Raw genomic sequence first — 12707 nt, forward strand, 5'->3', positions numbered from 1 at the left:
TTTATTTTAGATTTTATTTTTTTTTCTTTTTTTTTTTTCCTTTTTTTTTTTTTTTTAGGGAAAAACTAAAAGCTACAGATGCCATAAAGGGTGTAGCTCATTTTATGGGCTTCGCTATAGGAGCTCTAAAAACTTTTTTTTTTTTTTTCCAGTAAAACTCTTGCAAAAATCAACATGTAAACAAGAAGCCACTTCGGCCTCGGAGACCTCGTTGCTATTTCCTCACAGCTGTCTCGGTCGCAGGACGCCAAGAGCGGGCCGAGGGTGCCTCTTCCTCCTCGGCACCTCCCCCCTGAGGGTAGACCACAAAACACAGCTTCTGTCCCCAGCACGTCATGGACTCTGTGAAGACCAAACACGTGGGTGGTTAATGGGGATGCTCAAGCTCTTCTAGACAAAAGCGTGATGCTGGAGCGATGCAACATGTGAATGAACGTGCATCTTCACAGCCAGGGCTGCCTGACCCTGTTGCACAGCCAACCACACTGACTGCCCTTTCCGTCTCCAGCTCAGGGATAAAATCGTATTTGCGAAGCAGGGGCAGGTTAAGATGGGGCAGTTTTAGGGATGCCCACCCACAGCTCTTCCCCAGCCCCTTGCAGAGCTGCCTGGCACTGTGCATGGCAGGTTGGCGGGGCCAGGCCAGGATGGCTGCCAGCCCCCCAGCACTGCAGCAGCACTGGGGACCACTGGTCTCGGGGAGCTGCCAGCACAGAGCCCCACTGCGCCCGGTGGAAACCCTCCACTGAGAGCAAACGGTGGTAGGGGGCTTGTTTGAAAGTCCTCACCTCGGAGCAAACCAATTAAAAGCGAAACACAACCAAAACATAAAAGACCTAGGTGCAATTTTAATTTTATGTGAGTGATGATGTCTTTCTTATCTTTTGAATATGAAATAATTCATCATGCCCTGCAGGGCTTGTGCAGCAGGATGTGCTGGTGGCACAGTGGGAGGAAAGCAGGGCAAGGGGGAGGCACATCTCTTGGCCATTTATTACTGCTTTTGTAATAACCCATTTAGCCTTCATGTGCTTAAAGTCACACTCCAGTGTGTGTGCTCTGGGACAGGCTGCTGTGAGTGGGCTGAGTGGATGGGAAGTTACGCAGGGGCACGAAAGGAGGCCAGTGTGCCCCGGAACGATCAAGCGGTTGCCCAAAGGCAAGCACTCTGTGGCCACTTTGTGCCCAGGGGCTGCCTGTGGCCGAGGGCAGTGGCTGGGCTCTCGCGGGCGGTTCACTGGCTGTTTTAGTGCTGATGTGTCCGAGGTTAGGCAGAGCCCTGCAGGCCTGAGCACAACCAGCAGCCCCGGGAGCACAGCGAGGCACCGTGGCGCTGGCTTACCTATGAGCCTATTTACACACTTTGGTTTATTTCTCCAGTAGACTCCGAGGAAAAACACTGGCACTCCAGTTAAAATGATAATGAGTCCAACTCCACAGACAACCGGCTCGGAGTATAAGCTGAAGATCAGCAGAAATGCCCAAAACGCCAGGTAAGTGATGGGGACAAGGAGGTTCACCTACCAGGAGAGAGCAGAGCAGAGCACGACTGTGCAGAGCAACGGAGCAGCTTCAGGACCCCCTGTGGGTCATGGCCCCCTTCCCTCTGCCACTGTTGTCCTCTCTGCCCACCCCAGCAAGTTCTCGAGGGGTCTGCCTGCGTATCCTTTTTTTATACTAATGGCACTTTGGGACATGGTTTGGGACCTTAAAACTTTACTACTACATCAAAAAATAAACCAGTCTTCAAAACAGGAGGATGGAGGGCTTGGTATTCCACCCTTTGCATCGCTATTGTAACCAAGAGATTTAGCTTTAACATTGTCACCTTAATAGGTCTGAAGATTTTGGGTTTCTTCCAGCGTAACACAATCAGGCCTATAATTGTCACTCCGTAGCAGAGGTAGTTAATAAATGACACGTAGTTGATCAGCGTGTACGTGTCTCCGACAAGCATGATGATAAGAGTGGCCAAACACTGCAAAGAGAGGAGCATAGCCTTACTTGAGTCATTACTAGAAAAGGTAGCTTAAAACCAACAAAAACAAGCAACAAACCCACTAAAGCAGTTAAACTCCTTTTGTTTATGGCCCCTGGTGGGCACCTGCTGTTTCCTGTGGTTCATTGCGTTATCCCCAAGCTGTGCCACCAGGGCTGGGGCTGAACCGGGATTTGGGGTTATTTGGGGCATGCTGAAGCCAGAGACCAGTGGGTCTATTTATAAATACCCTGGGGTGCCAGCAGAGGTGGCTCCACTGCCCGTGGCCAGGCAGGCAAGGCTGGGAGGACTGGCAGAGCTCTCCATCCATTTCTGTGTTTTAAAAGCTATTGAACCTTATGGTGAGGACTTCTGATGAACAAAGGCTTTCATGTAGACTAACACGTTGTGGTCAGTGCACTGCGTTGTTGCAGGTGCCCTGTGTATTATGAAGAATAAGAGCTTTGCCCTTTCCCCCTGCCTGCCCACAGCTCATGCTGCAGATGACCAGCACCATTAATCTTTCGAGCATTACTTGTGTTTGGAAACTGACAGATAGATGGAGGAAATTTCCATGCCTACATTTGTTTGTATTGTATTTCTGCATAACTCTGTAAAGGCAGGATAGCTGGCTCAGGGGCTAGGGCGTTGCTCTTCAGGTTCTGCACCCCTGCCTGTCGGTACCCCAGGAGCTGAGCCCCTGCCTGCACCACGTACCCAGCCTGTGGACATTGTCTGCTAGTGGCCAGAGCCTGAGGAAAACTAAATATCCAGATCCTTCCAGAGAGCACTCAGGGTTTTGGTCTGTGCTAGTTCAGGCTCTCTTTTTGCTTATGACCCCTTTTCTTAATTAGCTCTTTCAATAGCAAAGTCCTCTTGGGAGGGAGGGCTTCTGCACCACCGGCACCAGGAATTAAGCACTCCCGCAATCAAACAACTGTTTGGCCCCTCCGTTCCCCTGTTCAAAGCCTCTCAGGTTTGGCAAGGGGATTTCAACACCTTGAGCAGTCTCACCACAAAATGGATTTAAAATAGGACAGTGTTTTATATTGGTGTCATATAATATGTTTGCTGCTTTCCTGTGACAGGCACATGGTGTCGTATGCACATATGACCCTCTCTTGCCACTAAGAGATTTTGCAGCGATGCTGCTTGGAGCAATGAGATTTCGTGCGTAGGTGACACTGATGTGTCAGATCTGCTCACGGCGTGGGTGTGATCCCTGAGCGGTAGGAGGCTACAGAGGGGCGTGATGCTCCCCCCGATCGCCTGGCCATAGTCACACGGCAGGGGGGAGAGACAGCCGCTCCCCAGGGCCTTGCAAAAAAAACCACAGTCTGTTTATTTTACATTTAACTTGGCCCCTTGGTTTTTGAAAGGATTAGTAAAAGTACAGGTCTCGCTCATGATGTTAAAAAGGCCTTTCTCCGTGTACAAAGAAAGCTTTCTCCATGCAAAGAGCTAGGTGTGATTCATTGGAAGAGAAAAAGCAACCTGATGTATTAATTAGGTTTGCTAAAGTCTGACCCAGTTTGCTACTGTAGTTGCCTACACTATATTTTTATATTTCTATTTGTTAAGAAATTAATATTTCCTAGCAGCATTTTATATACCCTGAGCTGCATTAAAACGCCTTCAAATGATGAATTGATATGCGGCGTTGGTTCTGTGACTTGCGCTGTAATTCAAGGGGAATGGTTTGAGCAGGGCGGGGGCTGGCGTACGCCTGATGGATCGGCCAGCTCGGCTCAGGCAGCCTGCTTGTGTTGGGGCTGTTTCACAGCAAAACAGCCTCTGAAACTCAGCGTGTTATTTCAGCCAATGTATTTTTACAGACAAAGGAGTTCTGCTTCATTGGCCCCAGCAGAGCGCAGCTGCCCGGCGGGAGCCCGTGGTGGGGCCACCACTCTCTGGCTGCCCGGGGCAGGGCAGGCTGTGGGCAGTTCACTCCAAAACCCTGCACGGGCAACACACGGGATGTTTGTGATAGGGCACTAAGCCCTGGGAATGCCGTAAAGCCTCAGCTAGATGCATATTCTGTCATAAAAGACGAATGTGCAGGAGGCTTATTTGGTGAAATTTGTTCTGGCTATATTGTGCTAGAATTGCTGTTAGAGCCAGGAGACACATACATATGTACCCTTCTAGTGCATTTGGGGTCAAACCCTTATTGTTTTGATGTCAGTGGCAAACCTGCGGTTGGCAGCAGTTGATGCAGCTGAGATTTCAAGCAAATGCCCTTCAGGGAATTTCCTTGGCCATGTAGCCAGGGACAGTAATTTTCCTCCTTAATGCCTTCTATGCTACAGTAAAAGCCATCGTATATTTTAGCTTCACTATTGGTAAAAGTGTATGAACCTCTTCATTTCAAATAGCAACTTCTGTAACTCATTAGTATTGTGGAAATTTACTCTGTGTAAGTGAGAAAAATCTTCCCCCGGGAGCACACCAGCAACCTGACAATCCCCAAACCCTCCCAACATTTGGCCTGCTGGTTTCTGATCTTTGCAGGTGGCCTCTTGTCTGCCTGATGTACCATTCAGCAGGTGCGTTATTCAGGACTGCTGTAATCATTGTCCCTACTTAATTTTTTGGTCCACAAAAAAGAAATACCTCTGCTCCTCAGACCACTGCCAGATCATCCCTCACAAGATGTCTTGCTTGTTGAGAGTAAGTAACTTCAGGAGCACTTTGTCCTCTCCCTGGGACGTGCCATGTCTCTGGCTTTGGTGGTGGGATCTAAACCAGCCCTACCTGAGTGGGATCGGCAGTGACCATAAGAATTTGCAAATGTTTGTGGATAGCAAGCGAAATTGGTCAAAATAACTCATCTTTTCCTAAATGAAGTATGTGTTTCAAAAGCCAGTCTCTATCTCTGCTGTGGGTAGGACAAATGGTAACGAGCTTAAAACTGCAGCTGAAGTTAGATATGAGGGAAACCCTCCAGGTGTCAAGGGTGGTTGGGAGCAGGAGGGATTATTTCTGAGGCTGAAGGCTGCTCCTCTCTGGGACTGTCAGAGCTGCTCAGCCAGCACCCTCCAACAGCATTCCAGGCTGACTTGCTTCTCCTTCTCTGTGATAAAATGACCTCTCAAGGATTTTTCCAGCTCTCCTCTCTGTGATTCAGTATTTCTAAGAGCAGGTTACAGAGCGATAGAGCAGGGACGGTAAAACTTACACAGACGAGCAGGGCAGGGATAGGCGTGCAGCGCTTGACATGGATCATGGCAAGCAAACTCGGCAAGTGGCCTTCTCGGGCACCGGAGAAACATAACCTGGAAATAAGAATAATAATGCTGAATCCACTGGGTGTACAACAGCCTCTTCGATATCTAGTCGTATAACGTCTCTAATCTCAACTGCCCACATTGGTCTTGCCGTGGAAGGGAGCTGCGGCCTGTGGGTGCTGGGCTGCAACGGGGGAGATGACTAGAGACTGCCCGAGTAACCTGAAGTAAGATATTTAAGCTAGATCCTTCTGTATTGCTAATGCAATCTGTGAAATGACCTGCTCTGAAATGCTGAATTACCTCTGAGAAGGAGGACCAAAATCTGTCTAGTCCGTCTGCTGGCCAGCGTTGTCTCCTGACCCAGGGTGGGATGAATACTGTGAAGGTTGTGTGGTGGTCTATACATAGCCAAAGCATAAAACCCCTCACAGATAATATTTCCAGTGTCAAAAGTGTTTTGGGTAGGGTTTAACAAGCCTTAAGATTTTACTTTTAAGTGCATAACCTATTACATATGCACTCAGATTTGTTACATCTCATTATACTCATGAAAGTGCTGAGATAATGTCGTGGTATAAATGGTATAAATGGTATAAATTTCCCAAGGTACGTAAGACTTGAGTAATTTCCTCAAAAAAAAATTTTATAACTTTTTAATTAAGTTCAGAGAGGTCAATTAATATAAATAGACTTTATAGACTACAATATAATAGACTTCACAGATTCTGGCCCCACTATCAGCAGTGTGCATGAAAAGCATCTTGCCTGAAAGGAGTTTTTCCAGCTCAGGAATGAAAATGTCTGTAACTGGGAACAGCACCAGGCCCTAAATATCCTCGCTGAGAGAAGCGCAGTTTAGCTTGTAGCTACTGGAACTTTATTGATGTAAAATGACTTTGGTTCCACGTTGAAGCCGTGTTTGGCTCTTACTGTGAGTTATTCCACATCTGCAGACGCTTTCAGTAGCTCATAAGGATTATTTTGCAACAGATTCTGTGATTCAATATTACATTTGCTGATTTGAAATAGAGCAATTCATAACTGAATGTATCCAACATGCCCAACGATGATCTCATGCTCTACAACATCCAAAATGTCTTGCTAACATTTCTTTAGCAAATGAAATTAAAACAGCCCCTCCCCAAATTAGATAACATTGATAAAATTGTACTCCATCTAACCTTGATGAGGTAAAAAGGTATCCATTTATTCCTCCAAATGTAGATAGGGCCACTGAGACTGGCATAACCCAGGAAAAATAGCCCAGTAACTTTTCACCAAATGTCTAAAGCAACAGAAGGCAGAGAAACTGAAATACACTGCAAAGCACAGAACTGAAATCAAAGTGTATTTTAGACATCCAGGGAATGGTTTACTTACTACCGCCACAGCGTTGGAGGACAAGAGCTCTTGGGGTGACATGGCAGTGAAATATGCAATGTTGGTGAACGTATACACAAATGTCACCAATGGGATGGATATGAATATGGCACGAGGTAGGTTCCTAATAAAAGAATTAGGAGGTTAGATAAGAAATTACAGTCATGAACAGCAAGACCACAACAACCGTGTACAGCCCGGGGGAGGTCACCCAGCTGGGTGGGTTCATCGGCTGTTTCTCCGGAGGGGAGCCGTGTTTCCATCGGCTCTTTCACCCACTGCAGGTTGGAGAAGGCTAACAGTGCTACGAGGTGCTCCTTCTGCAGGGGAGCTCCTCGGGACAAAATACCACGTGCTCCCTTTTGGCTGTTGATTGGGACTGAGGTAGTGTGTTGCTGAAAAATGAAATAGTAATTTCTCAAAAGCCCCATGTACGGGCACCGGTGCTGGAATAAAATGCCTTGTTTTGCTTTACCTTCACCTGCTCTGAAAAGGAGCAGAATCCTGTTGTTCAGGTGGCTGCCTTGGCCCGTCCCATGCTGTAAACCTAGTCTGGTCATACAACACCGTGGCAACTTACAGTACATGCCCTCTGTTCCAGAGACCTCCTTAGAGGTAGACACCTGAGCCATTCCGTATCTAACACAATAATGCATTTTCCTCTGTGTATCAGACTTGGAAAAAAGTTTTTTAAAAATTTGTTTAACCTTTGTGATTTTAAAGAGATTTAGTAAAAATGGGAAGTGGTTTTGGTTATCCAATTATTTTTTTTATATTTATTTTCCCCTCAGAGTCTGCAAAAATAATTTTAAAAGGCCATTCACTCCTTTTTCTCTTTATTTCTCAACTAAGGCCATATTTGCCCTATTTAAGTCATAACTTTTCATTATTCAGCTTTGAAATTGTGGTGGTCCATTGAAATGTTGGTGTTTTGTTGAGGGAACACATTACCACACTTTCTTTATTCCTGCCAAGATCTCTGGCCGTGCACTTTGCCACTCACTAGTGTGACAGCATGTGCAGAGCCACTTGTAAGGCTGCAGCTTGAATTCATTCCCTTCCAGGCTGTGTAATAGCTTAAATTTCTCCTTGTTTAATTGCTGTGTGCATTGGATGCCCAGAAATAACTAATGCTACAAGAGCTGCTCTTAGCATTTGTCATTCCACTTCATCAGCTCAGAAATGTTGAAACTTTTGAGCTTTGCCTTACTATACTAAAATTCACCTTCCCTCCAGCCTTCTCATCCAGCTTGTGATAAATACTTCCAAGCCCCTTCCCGCACCCAGGATCAGCAGTGCCCCGACACCAGTCACCCCGGCGGGCAGGTGCCCGCAGCCGCGCTGGGGCAGGGAGCACTGCCTGCACTGCACAAAGACTTTCTAACCTTCTCTTTCAGGCATCTGCGGAAGATCCTCTTTGGGTGAAAAAGCAAAGCAACTTCCAGCATAATTCAACAATTTTCTAATAGGAGTGATTCTCCCTATGCATACTTGTATGGCATCTCATCAGTGGTTAGTTTTCTGCTACAGAAGCACTGTATGATTGAATAGTGCCATAAAGATACCGCTTTGTCTACAGGCTGATTTGATTCACTTAATGCCTTCTGCAATGTATTTTTAATTTCAGTATTTCCTTAACTTGCCTGCTATCAGTTCTAGACAAAAAATATCTCTCCTTTAGAAAGGCTGGTCCCATAGACATGGAAGGACATCGCTGCAGCTTATTAAATGAATAATATTACCAGATGGCTCCAATATTTCAGCACTTCAGAAAAATGTGGATGGCATGAAAAGGCGTACTTGCCTGCGGGGATCAACCAGTTCTTCTGTTACATAGTTCAAGAAGTTCCAGCCACTGAATGCAAACGACCCTTGAAGAAAAGCTAATGCTAATTGCCCCACAGATGGAGTCATCCAAAAATTAAATGCATTACTTGGTGTCAGTTCTTCGTAGTTTCCTGCAGAGAGTGCAAGCAAGAGGTTAAGCCACCCCTACCTACCAGAGACACTGGAAAATAGGTAAACTTTTTCTTTTTATTCTTTATTTTTATTCCTTCTTGGATTTGGGACTTCATGCTCTTCATGTCACCATGGGCTGGCATTGCACTTGCAGAGCTTTCTGCAGGACGGCGTCCTGGGGAGGCACCTCGGGCTGTACGCACCGGCACCCCCCACTGCCAGCTGTGCCGCGGCACCGGTGTCACCCCCACAACTCGTGGGACCCTTTGCCAACCTGCACTCTCTGAGAGATTGCTCCTTGGTGGGGTAAATTCCTACCTGTGCTTTATGCGGTTTTTCTTTTACAAGAGTTTGGTGGTGTTTAGTAGAAATACTGAAAAGTAAATATCTGTGAGGCTGGAAGATTTGTCAAGATCGTGGGACTATTATCACTGAGAAAACAAGTTTTCTCCTCTCTGTAAGTGTCATATTTCATCTTCCTTTGTATGACTCATCAAATACACAATAAAAACATTATGAGCCTTTTGTGTTTTCTGCTTTCCATTAAGTTGATGAATCAGTGAGACTTTTTTTTTTTGCCTATTTTTAATGTTATAAGTGACTTTTTGTAGCAAATTGGACTAGCGCTCTGGGCAAGGCATTGCTTATTCATTTCACAACCAGAGCACTTCAAATTTAAGGAACACAGAACAGATTAAAAAATTTCAGTACCTGTTTCAAAACGGCCTCAGCTGCCCTCCTTTATTCTATCAAAACCAACAAGGTAGGCTGGAAAGTGACTTGTTTAAGGGGATACAGCTGACTTCTCAGTTGTGCCATCCTTTCCATGGCTCTGTGAGTATACAGCCCTGCAGCTCAGCTAACCCCAGTGCTCCTTTGGGTCGGTTTGTAAGGAGGAAACAGTGCAGTAAGTGGGAAAAATCAAGTCTATCAACAGTACCATACCCGTGTTAGAGCTGTCTCACAGAGTACCTTTAAAGATCTGTATGAAGCCCACAATAATGATAAGGGCCAGGGCTAAGAGTTTTCCTGCTGTAAATATATCCTGAATGCGCGTTGCCCATCGAACACTGGAGCTGTTCACCCAGGTCAGGAGGACTGGAGAGCAAAAGACCGAATTCAGTGAAATGAAATTATGTTTATTTAAGAACACACAGTCAAAGCATTGAAAAACACAGCCTGATGCGCACGTTCCTGTGGGGAGCTCTAGCGTGGCCGGGAGCGAGGGTGAGGAGGAGCGTTGCCCGTCCCTAGGGGACTCCCAGCTGCAGGGCCAGCCCTGCAGCCGGCAGCCTTCCCCCCTCGGGCACTGCTGGTCGGGGCTCCCCCCAGCTCTAACTGTGCCTGAGTAGTGCTCTACACTCAGGGCTCGCTGCCTCCTCACAGACAGGGTGAACGTCTTCAGTCCCCGTAGCTCCGGTTTGCTTTTGCTGGCTCCATAAGTAATTAGTGCAGAGCCGGTGGCATGCTGCGCTTCCTACATGCTCACATTTGTGAATGTAAAAGAAGACCGGGAAGGGCTTAAATGGTGGTGGGTAACCCATGCCAGTGGGTATCCTGTGCTGGTGGGTCAGCCATGCCAGGGGCCCATGGCTCTGGAAGGAGCACAGCACTGCCCCATCCCACAAGCTCACCTGCTGCCACTTTCCCTGGGACCCACGGGCATTTGGGCCCCGATTTGCTCCACTCCAGTCCACTGTGCTTGCTGCGGGCAAGTGGGAAGGGACTGAATATCCTGCACTGGTCACAGTGCCTGTTCTGGGGCCTCTCTGCTTGCCTTCTGGGTTGTGGCTGTGACCCCAGCCTGGCTGGAGTGGCCCCTTGAGTGGTCCTGTGTAAAACCGAAGCAAGCTTTGTGTGTGCGCGAGAAGCAAATACTCACGTAAACACACCATGGAGAGTATCCTGGAGGCATTATAGGGGGGGATACAGTTAGGGAAGATGGGCTGCAGAACATAGTTTGAGAAGGTCAGTGCAATGACAGCCAGACTGGTCGGGTACATGATAAGCACGGCACTCCACAGCAGCAGAAACCTGGAAAGACAAGAAAATGCACAAGAAAGCAGCATTGCAAGTGTGCTGGAGGAGGTAACGCACATTCGGCTGTGCAGTGCTTCGAGACGGCTCCCAAGGCATCAGGACTGAGCACCTTCATCATGGTCCCACCTAACAGTCAACTACTTGTGCCTCTCCTCATGTTCCCAATACAATGTGGATTTTAAATTAAACATTTTTTAAGCAAATACAGTTTAGGGACATACGGAAGAGTGAGGATTATGCCTAGTGGGCATTCTTTGATTGAGCTCTATATGTCAAAGCGAAAGCATCTGTTGCTCCTGGGTTGATGTGTTATCGCAGTGGGTGGCAGCCCCTGCACTGAAGGTATCTCTGAAGGGTTTTGGCAGAGCCCTTATCTGCGGGCCAGCTGCACTCTTGGGGCTGCTACTGGCTCCCCAATTGTCTGGGGGGCTTCTTGTCACCTTTTGGGTTGGCTCCATGACCTGGGCAAGGGCAGCTTAGTGCTGCAGTATTCTGCAATCGGTAAGGTGAGATTCAATCGGGCTGGTTGCCTGCTTCCAACTGTGGCTGAAGGTACCCTTGCAAATATAAAGTATGAGATATTTTGGTTTCTCACTCTGGAAAAGGAAAAAAATTACTTATCTTATAAAAGCAACAGTGGATCTGGTTAGTATTTTAAAATATTTGAAGTATTATAATTTCTGTAGTGTGAAGTAGTCACTGAAAGAAAGTGAAATCCTTATTGCCAAGTACATACACGCACAGAGGTACATACACATTCATTCATCCATATACATGCACAAATGTAAAGTGCAGGGGTGCCCAGCACAAATGATATTTTCAAATAAGACAGTATAATTTTTAGATTACATGTGTTGCTCTTTTAAAGGTTGCTCCCTCCCAGCGTGCTGCCTGCTGCCAGCCCCTTCAATCTGGCACAGCTGGGGGAGTCCCTCTTGATGCCATTTACTGGGAGAGAGGGAAGGAGTGTGTCCTGATGGCTGGATGCTTCTTGGGCTGAGGTGGTGAGTGTTTCTCAGTCCCAGTCTTCACTTTGCCTTGTTGTTTCTGAGAAGTATGGGGCAATCTAATGCTTCCTTTTTCTTATTAACTACCAGAGAGTTTATTTGGTAAACTGCATGAACTGCATGATGCAAGAGCTGGTTACCTTCCCAATGCTACTATTGTTTTTCAAACTTGGGTTTTTTTTTTTCCTTTCTCTTTGTTTTGTTGTGTGATTCTATTTTTTTTTTTTTTCCAGTTTATAATGTTTTTCATCATGTTTCAGAGTAGTTTCCTCCAGTAATTGCTTTGTGCTATTCAGTGCTGTGGGTGGGGTACCCAGTTTGGGGGAACTCTGCAGACCCTGCTTGCTGGGTGAGCTAACGCAGCTGGTCCCCACTGAAGACTAAATATGACTTAAAGGCTGCAATAATAATTTGCTGATAGGGTTATGATGCTGGTGGTGCTGAGTGAGGTCAAGTTCAGCCCTCCTTGCCCCTGTGTGTGCCTGGCAGTGCTGGCAAGGCTCAGTCAGTGCCATACCTATGGGGCCATGGGTTTTAGTGAGCAGAGGCCACCAGCTCTTCCCTATCACGTTTATCTTAGCCCATACAATTTATATAGGCTAAGAACTGTGTTCAGCTAAAAACATTCAGGGGGGAGAATGACTCTGAAAACAGTATTTCAGGCAAAATTGGCCCTTGATTCTATTTTGTAATACAGAGTGTATTACAGTTGGTACTGTGTAGAGTAGGGTTTAATGGGAATGTGAATAATTCAACAGATTTTTGACAGTCAGTTTATTTCATGCTGAATTGAAATACACACAGGACTGATAACATGAATTAAAGGAAATGCAGAATTTTAGTAGAGGGCGACAAAGTTGCATTGTCAAAAGGGAAGCTCAAACGAGTGATGGCATTAAAATAAGAAAGAAGCTTGCCTAAGATGTAGGCCCACTTTATCTTGTTCTTCCAAGTAAATTTTAACCAGAGCCTGATTCTGAGAAAAAGATATCCACACTGGTCGCTCAGATCATGTTCATGTCCCTGAACACGCAGCTGTTGGTGCTGGGGCTGCACTGGGGAGCCCTCGTCTTGCTCTGGCAGTGCAGTCGGTGGCAGGAGCTGGAGGCCCCG

General features: G+C 46.6%; 1 protein-coding gene across 2 annotated transcripts in view; it reads right to left on the reverse strand.

Moving 5' to 3' along the window:
• Positions 1–12707, reverse strand: part of SLC7A10 (solute carrier family 7 member 10) — a 43849-nt gene continuing 31142 nt past the window's right edge. Inside the window, exons 3-11 of one of the 2 annotated variants that reach the window (XM_042797802.1) lie at positions 10430–10581; positions 9520–9645; positions 8393–8546; positions 6589–6712; positions 6390–6493; positions 5157–5253; positions 1829–1978; positions 1343–1520; positions 1–342 (exon numbers count right to left, since the gene is read on the reverse strand). In XM_042797802.1, the coding sequence (XP_042653736.1) occupies positions 215–342; positions 1343–1520; positions 1829–1978; positions 5157–5253; positions 6390–6493; positions 6589–6712; positions 8393–8546; positions 9520–9645; positions 10430–10581 (1213 nt within the window). In that variant the 3' untranslated portion in view covers positions 1–214. The remainder of the gene's footprint in view (positions 343–1342; positions 1521–1828; positions 1979–5156; positions 5254–6389; positions 6494–6588; positions 6713–8392; positions 8547–9519; positions 9646–10429; positions 10582–12707) is intronic. The other variant, XM_042797801.1, reaches the window with a different exon arrangement.

The sequence above is a fragment of the Tyto alba genome, unplaced genomic scaffold (genome assembly GCF_018691265.1).
Source record: "Tyto alba isolate M040663 unplaced genomic scaffold, T.alba_DEE_v4.0 Super-Scaffold_26, whole genome shotgun sequence".
Classification (NCBI taxonomy): domain Eukaryota; kingdom Metazoa; phylum Chordata; class Aves; order Strigiformes; family Tytonidae; genus Tyto; species Tyto alba.